Source organism: Diaphorina citri, unplaced genomic scaffold, assembly GCF_000475195.1.
Source record: "Diaphorina citri unplaced genomic scaffold, Diaci psyllid genome assembly version 1.1 scaffold886, whole genome shotgun sequence".
Taxonomy (NCBI): domain Eukaryota; kingdom Metazoa; phylum Arthropoda; class Insecta; order Hemiptera; family Psyllidae; genus Diaphorina; species Diaphorina citri.
The window spans coordinates 69,373-78,335 of NW_007378318.1; the positions used below are offsets into that span (position 1 = coordinate 69,373).

General features: G+C 35.7%; 1 protein-coding gene across 2 annotated transcripts; it reads left to right on the top strand.

Moving 5' to 3' along the window:
• Positions 1-57: 57 nt before the first annotated feature.
• Positions 58-1,115, top strand: LOC103512803 (sentrin-specific protease 8-like). 2 transcript variants are annotated; one of them, XM_017445572.2, is made up of 2 exons: positions 58-425; positions 587-1,115. In XM_017445572.2, exons 1-2 carry the CDS (start codon positions 125-127, stop codon positions 934-936), a joined length of 651 nt encoding a protein of 216 aa, XP_017301061.1. In that variant the 5' UTR covers positions 58-124; the 3' UTR covers positions 937-1,115. The 2 variants fall into 2 exon arrangements, with proteins under 2 accessions (XP_017301061.1, XP_008475815.1); XM_008477593.3 differs by having other exon boundaries at positions 58-292; positions 454-1,115.
• Positions 1,116-8,963: the final 7,848 nt, after the last annotated feature.

Consider the following 8,963-nt stretch of genomic DNA (forward strand, 5'->3'; position numbering starts at 1 on the left):
TGACTAAAAGGTCAAGAGATATTCAACAGGTTAAGGAAAGTCGTGTGAAGTTCACGAAGAAGGTTGATCAAGAGCACCATTTGACAGAAGTGCTCTGTGATCTATAACAAGCTACACTGCTACAATGCCATCAAAGGTTGTTCTAAGCTATCATGATGCAGTTTTGCATGAGTCAGATATCAGCATATTGCAAGGATCTGACTGGCTCAATGATGAGATCATAGCATTTTATCTAGAATACTTGGAGAAAGAAGTTTATCACAAGAAGGGTATGCTATTTGTAAGCCCTCAGGTTACACAGTGTTTGAAACAAGTTGAGAAAGATGAATTGAAAATATTCCTTGACCCTATCCTTGATCGATCTCATCATCATATATTTTTTGCATTGAATGATAGTGACAGCTTGGATAAACCAGGAGGATCACATTGGAGTCTGCTCATATGAGCCCTCAGGTTACACAGTGTTTGAAACAAGTTGAGAAAGATGAATTGAAAATATTCCTTGACCCTATCCTAGATCGATCTCATCATCATATATTTTTTGCATTGAATGATAGTGACAGCTTGGATAAACCAGGAGGATCACATTGGAGTCTGCTCATATATGATAGACGGAATGATGAATACTTCCACGCTGATTCTTTCCAGGGTACCAACAGTAGAGAAGCTCTTAAACTTGCATACAATCTCCATTATTATTTCAACCCATCAGATGTTAACCAACCACCATTTGTCAAGCAAGTGAAGACAACACAGCAGAAAAATAGTTATGACTGTGGCCTGCACTTGCTTGCTAATCTAGAGGTTGCAGTCCGAGCTGTGCAGACAGGAGCAAGACTTGATGAGATTCTTATTGATGAACAGTTGATCAAGAGCAAAAGAGCAAGCATATTATCACTGATTTATACATTGCAAAGAAAACATGGCCCCAAATAATACTTTAAGCCCCAGCAAGCAATGGTGGTTTAAAGTTTACCATTATTGAAAGAGCTTGATTTTATTAATTGTGAGCTTTGTGTTCTGATAGGAATAATACCTATTTTTATTGCTCTTGAAAATTATTTAGTAACCAATTTACTGATTAAAAATGTAGGGACTGCTAAGGATAATGAGAGTTACCCATTACTCTCATAATATAAGACACAAATTCTGATAGGAATAATACCTATTTTTATTGCTCTTGAAAATTATTTAGTAACCAATTTACTGATTAAAAAATGTAGGGACTGCTAAGGATAATGAGAGTTACCCATTACTCTCATAATACATATAAGACACAATGCACCATATACCAGCTGCACATGATGTTCAACTCAATCACATGTACAAATACTATGCATTACATTGATTAATGCAAGTGATCTGATGGGACCTAGTAGGTACTAGTAAGTACACCTAACCTCTGACTACTCAACACTTTACTTACTGTACTTACAACTCTAGAAATTAATACACAAATTCAATTACATAATTATTTCATTTGCACTTTGAGTAGCCAGCTGCACATGATGTTCAACTCAATCACATGTACAAATACTATGCATTACATTGGTTAATGCAAGTGATCTGATGGGACCTAGTAGGTACTAGTAAGTACACCTAACCTATGACTACTCAACACTTTACTTACTGTACTTACAACTCTAGAAATTAATACACAAATTCAATTACATAATTATTTCATTTGCACTTTGTAAAATTAGCTTTATTAGCTTTACCTCTGTACATAACATCATTCACCTACCATACCTAAAATATTTATATCATTTTAATTAAATATTACAAATTTCATGTATTTTAAACAGTTAAAATATTGTCCTATTTGGATTTGTTTGTTTTGTTTTTTGTTTTTTCTCCTCCTTAAAGTTTCAACTAAGCTCACCAAATGAATTGATAAGATGAATCACTGTAAGTGATACAGATATTATAGTAATTTAATTATTTCTGTTATGTACCTACCTAAGTTTCCAAATTTGCACTTTTTTTTAGAGCTCTGGTTGTTCAGGTCAAATCTGTCTGTTTGTCTAGTGAACTAAATTTTGAGTCCTGTACTGGGACTTGAAAAATGACAAATAATAGTAAAAAAAGGAAGAAGAAGACATTTATGCAATAAAAACATGTAAAAGTAAAAGATATCACATACCTATCACTTAGTCTGGTGATGAAATATTTCCATTTGTCAAAGAGTCAATCTGATTTGACTCCTTGGTTCTCCATACTTGATATTTAATATTCAAGGAATCAAGTTGCACTTGTGATGGAACCAAACAGACCAGACCCAGCCCCTATGCTCTGGAGACACAATGAAAAGAATACTGTTAGCAGGTATCTACTTGTTTCAAGTATGTTGTTTTTATATTGCTTGTTATTTCAATGGGTTACTTTCTGTTCTTCTGTTGATTATCGAAATGGAAAGTATAGTGCCTCTTATTGCTCATCTTGTGTGGGGCATTTTACAAAATGAACAATGACAAAAATATACCTAATTTTCTATGTGTTATAAATCATACCAATGTGGTCTTGGTTTCTTGATGTTCTGAAAAGTAGTCAACTTTTGTAGACTACTTTTCTGTTGAGTGTTGTAGTTCTGTTGAACAACTTCACTCTCTCAAATTCTTTAGGTATCCAAATTTTTCTTCTCCTTCCTCTTTTATGTTAAAATTTGGATTAATTTTAAATTTGAACCTGTGATCTTCAGATTACCAGACAAGCTATACAAACGAGGTGGAGCATAACATTGTTTTCTGGTAAAAACTATTCCAGACGTTTTTTCTGGGGAGAAGGATAAACCATTACTTTCAGACCAATCGCTTAGGTTGCCAAGTGTTGTCCTTAACCTTTGTTCTAAGGCGTCTAAATCAGGGCCCCGTACATAGACAACCAAATCGTCCACAAACATCCCATGCATGACGTCACGTGGAATATAGCTAGATATATCACTTGTAGCAACATTACATAAGTCACCAGATAAAGATGAGCCTTGACGTACAGAGTTGTCTAGTTTCTGGACAGATGATATTTCGCCATCGATTTTAACGGCTATTTGAGGAAAGGATAGGAAGTTGTTTACATATTTATACATGGGCCCACCAATATTGCTATCAACAAACTTTTTTAATACTGAGATCTTGGAAATTCGGTCAAAAAATTTGTTTATGTCTAAAAATATAGCTATAACAAATTCCTTTTCATTCAGAGCTGTGATAATTTCGTGCTCTAGCATGACTAAATTATCCGCTGTCGACCTGCGTTTTCTGTTTCCACTCTGATAGGTATCGACTAATCTTTTTTTCTCTATTATCCACTTTAATCTTTTACTAATCATTTTCTCCAAAATTTTGTTTGTACAGGATAAGAGCGAGATCGGTCTATAACTTACAGGGTCTAAAGCGTTCTTATTTGGTTTTAATATGGGAATGATCAGCGCTGTTTTCCACACAGACGGAAAAACACCATTCATCCATACAAAATTAAAAATTTCAAGTAGTTTTTCCAGAGCTGAAGTAGGTAGTTTCATGATCATCTGATAACATATCTCGTCGATTCCACCAGCTGATGACCTGCAAGTTTTAAACGTCGCTAATAATTCCATCATATTAAAAGGCAAATTGTACTTTTCATTCTCTGTATTATTAGGGCATTGGAGTAGGTTTTCATTTTGTATTTTATAATTTTTGAAGTTTTCGCTGTACACAGAATCCGCTGAATTTTTAACATAGGATTTAACCAGTATCTCAGCCATATGTTTTTTGTTCGTGACAGTTACACCGTTAGAATCTTTTATTGCAGTCACCGGATTGTAAGGTCTCTTACCTTTTACTCTTCGCAATTGTGCCCACATATCAGTTTGGCTAACAGGCGAATCAATTGAAGCAACAAATGATGACCAGGATGCTTTTTTCCCCTCCAAGATTAATCTCCTAGCTTTACAACGACACTTTTTAAACTCAATAAAATTATTAGGTGTTGGATTTCTTCTGAATATTTTCAGAGCTAATTTCCTTTTCTTTATAGCTTCCTTTATCTCGTCAGACCACCAGGGAGTATACTTTTTAAGTTTACTCGTCAGACTCAGATTTAGGTGACAAAGTTTTCCAATTTTTAGTCCGTCCTTCCTTTATTATTAGGTCTTCACTTAAGGTTATCTAATGTGTAGACAAGGACAAAGATTGACCAATAGAATAAATTGCTGCCTATCTACAAATCAATACAGTCCTTTCTCAGCAGGTAAACACTAAACACACATTATTTTTGAAGCTTTTCAATGAGATTACTATCATTTTACATTTACCAATAATACCCAGGTAGCTTCCTAAAATGTTTTGGATCCCTAAAATTAAATTAATAAAAACTATGAAAATATAAAGTAAACACCTAGGTATTATGTAGGTACTCATTATTTAAGGAGGAAATTAAAAACCTATTTGAGTATACAATTTTTTTGCAACTGCCCTTCAGTTTTAACAAACTAATCTTGGAACACGATTCGGACAGTTTAATCTTGTTCACTTGTAGAAGTGGTTCCTAACTTATTATTGAATTATCCATTGTCCCATCATTGTTTTATCTGTCCATTAAAACTCATGACAAGAGGGAATGGGCTCTTAGTGGTAATTTCTATCTGATCTATTTCTCTTGATTGGAGAAAAACACATTGCTAACATCATATAGTATGTCATTCAGAACAAAAGCCAAAGTGATCATTGCTCCTTCCAACGTTACTTAACCTTTTGCGGACAGATTCATGTGTCACATGAAATCATGGTTCCGCCATTATGGTAGGAGAAATATAACTTAAATCTGGCGATACGGTAGGATTCATGTCCAGCATGAAGCTACAGATTTACTCGCTACGGTCGGCTTGATTTTTACAGATAGGAGGCGTTACGGTAGGACGTGCCTAGGAACTTGTGTATCTTTTGCTCCTTTCAAATGCAGACTGAAAAGCCGGTGTTTGTTTATTATGATTCAAAAGCATTCGGAATTATAGTCCGAAGATTTCCGAAGAAGACAAAAAAAAAACAGATGTTTCTATCTCAACTAGGAAAAAAAAAGAAAATAAATTAAAAGCTTATTCTTCTTCATCTTTCCGTACATAAAAGTAAATTTTGAGTAACTCCGTACTTTACTTTCTTTTACATACCTAGTGCCAACTTGATAGCATAACAGGTATTTTGAATCACATTAGACCTTTAAGGGCCCCGTAGGGTCAATTTTTTCGGGTTTGCAATTCACTGAATTACCTACTCTAATTATATCATTATGTGGGTGATGTAAAAATATTTTATTTTGTGTCGGAACTCATATTAGGTAAGTATTTTTTAAAAGGTTATTTGTAGGGAAGTAGGGATCGATATTCTCTGGAATGGTGGAAGTTAACAAGCTACCACACCTAACTCGAATTACGTACCGTTATTTACAATTATTTCATCCCAGCTTTGAGGTTAAAATCTTGACGATGTAGTATGTACTTTGTACTCCCTATTGAATTGAAAGTTTACAGAGCTAAAAGCAGAACATCTTACATACCTACTCGTACGAGCAATGTTTCTTATGTTTCGTTTCCTTTTTGGATTTGTTAATTAAAAATGTATGATGCTAAGGAACACCTCCCCCCTCCACTCACACCCAAACTATTTACCTCAGGATTGGCTACAAATGGACAACCTAATTCACAGACTCATGGATACAAATGATGGATTTTGGACTTGCTAAAAATCCAAGACAGTCAGAGAATGGATGACATATTTTGAAATATGAGTTCTGGATTGCCCATTTGATTGATTGAATCATTTGAAGGCACCTTCTCACTAACCACATTATCAAAGAAATCATTGCCAGTCTAGTTAGCTTAATTGGTAGTGCATCTGCCTTGTAAGTGCTAGGCCGCAGGTTTGATTCCTGCCCGGGGCGGATTTTATCCTGATGGGATAATGTTCGTTCTCGGAACGGCTGGCTTTCTCCTATCCTGTCTTCCTTGTAGCGCGTCTACCTTGTAAGCGCTAGGCCGCGGGTTCGATTCCCGCCCGGGGCGGATTTTATCTTGATGGGATAATGTTCGTTCTCGGACTCCTATCCTGTCTTCCTTCTCTCTTTGATTTCGGGACGATGAGACCATAGCAGTTACAGTTCCCTCTGTCAAACTTCTTTAAAAAAAAAAAAAGAAAAGAAATCATCATTAGCTCTTTTGACTGTCTGAGTGAGGTCTCTTGATAGTCAATATTTTAACTACTATTGGCTGAAAAGAAAACATCTTACTTACCTCGGTAACCACTTTGATATCTTGAATCATATTTGACATGATCAAACCCACATCTGTTTCCGTTCCTACAGTATCCTTCCTGGAAATACCTACAGACAGGCATGATGGTTATCTAACTTTAGAGGGATACAATGTAGAAGAGGTCTCATACAGGTTTTGAAGTTATTCTGGGTAGTTAAGGTGAAGCAATGTCATTCTTCTTTCCCAGGGGATTTATTTAAGTCTAGAACAGGTAAAAACTGAAGAACTAGAAGGACTACACTAAACTATAAATTAAGTTCTTAAAACTTCAGCAACTTTTGAACTTTTTGGAAATTTTGGGCCTTTTTCAAAATTTTAACTTAAACTTCAAAATTTGAAAATTCGCGCCTTTGGTTTGTTTACAAATTTTGTCTTGCATGTTGCATATCTAACTTCAAAATTTGAAAATTCGCGCCTTTGGTTTGTTTACAAATTTTGTCTTGCATGTTGCATATCTTCTACGTTTTATTTTAGGCGCTTTATTGTTAATGTCAATGAGGCTACAAATCAGTGCGGAGGCAGCAAGCGGCTAAGGCTCTGGCCCCGCGGAGTGGCGATAACACGTTGAATGCACCATTTCTCAAAATTTCACTAAAGTTAAACAAACTTGAGCATGGTTGGTATCCGGACGGGTGACCATCTGGCTAATTAGGTGCTACTAGTGTTTTCCTACCCTACACACTGTGTGTGCAGGTGAGTAGCTTGTCGCCGAACGGAGCAGAGGGTACCTACTTGCAGTTTGTTAAAATTAACGTCTATCAAACTCTAGTTCTTAGGTACCTAGGTCTTGTAAACTAAAAAGAAAAACGAACCACTCTCATAGGCGGTTCTTGCCTAAATTTTTGGGGGGGCTTGATTTTGAAGGTACACCTTCAAAATTTTGATTTAGCTTTATGTAAAAATGGACAATCTAATTTACAGACTCATGGATACAAATGATGGATTTTGGACTTGCAAAAAATCCAAGACAGCCAGAGAATGGATGACATCCATGACATATTTTGAAATATGAGTTCTGGATTGCCCATTTGAGTGATTGAATCATTTGAAGGCCCTTCTCACTAACCACTAATCTCATTAACCTAAGAAATCATCATTAGCTCTTTTGACTGTCTGAGTAAGGTCTCTTGATAGTCAATGTTTTAACTACTATTGGCTGAAAAGAAAACATCTTACTTACCTCGGTAACCACTTTGATATCCTGAATCATATTTGACATGATCAAACCCACATCTGTTTCCGTTCCTACAGTATCCTTCCTGGAAATACCTACAGACAGGCATGATGGTTATCTAACTTTACAGGGATGCAATATAGAAGAGGTCTCATACAGGTTTTGAAGTTATTCTGGGTAGTTAAGGTGAAGTGATGTCATTCTTCTTTCCCAGGGGATTTATTTAAGTCTAGAACAGGTAAAAACTGAAAAACTAGAAGGACTACACTAAACTATAAATTAAGTTCTTAAAACTTCAGCAACTTTTGAACTTTTTGGAAATTTTGGGCCTTTTCCTTTTTTCAAAATTTCCTTTAACTTCGAAATTTGAAAATTCGCGCCTTTGGTTTGTTTACAAATTTTGTCTTGCATGTTGCATATCTTCTACGTTTTATTTCAGGCGCTTTATTGTTAATGTCAATGAGGCTACAAATCAGTGGAGGCAGCAAGCGGCTAAGGCTCTGGCCCCGCGGAGTGGCGATAGCACGTTGAATGCACCATTTCTCAAAATTTCACTAAAGTTAAACAAACTTGAGCATGGTTGGTATCCGGACGGGTGTCCATCTGGCTAATTAGGTGCTACTAGTGTTTTCCTACCCTACACACTCTGTGTGCAGGTGAGTAGCTTGTCGCCGAACGGAGCAGAGGGTACTTGCGGTTTGTTAAAATTAACGTCTATCAAACTCTAGTTCTTAGGTACCTAGGTCTTGTAAACTAAAAAGAAAAACGAACCACTCTTTAGATACAATCAACAATAAATTTTATTTATATTTTCATATCATTATTATAATTTATTACATAGAATTTGTTTTATTTAAATAGGTATGCTTAATTACATAATTTGTTACCTATTAGGTAGGTCTTAATAACATGATAGGTATAGGGTATTAACATTAATAATAATTTTATTATTACTGGTAGGTAGGTATAAATAGGTTACTAGGGTTTAAGTAATAGGTACCCTTTATGTTGGATCAGCTTGTTAGTGGATAGTGTTAAAATCGGGGTTTACGTTATTAAATTAAGTGTTGGACAACCACCACTGACCATGCTCGAAGATTATGCCCAAACATGATCGGAGGACAAGCACTTTAACATTACAAGTAATCGTAGACCCGGGTGATTGAATAATTCAATGATTGTTTTGATCGAAATTATTTTACTTGAACAGTAAAAATTACATCTAGGTAAGTAGGTAGGTATCATTCTATTATAAGAACTGTTCTCTTCCACAAAGATAGGTAGGTAGGTATTTCGAAAGGCCCCGTTCTGAGCCCTGAGCTCTATTCCACAAATACCTCTTGTACCTACTCCCCACGCCTCATTTTTTACTCCACACGCAGAAATAATTCGTTAAATTTTCTTGCGCGTGATGTGGAGTACAAAAAGTGGTTTCGTTCGTGGAACAGGCCTCTGATTTTATCTAACGAAAACGAATTTTGAACCCATATTCCGTCTGTCGTAGAC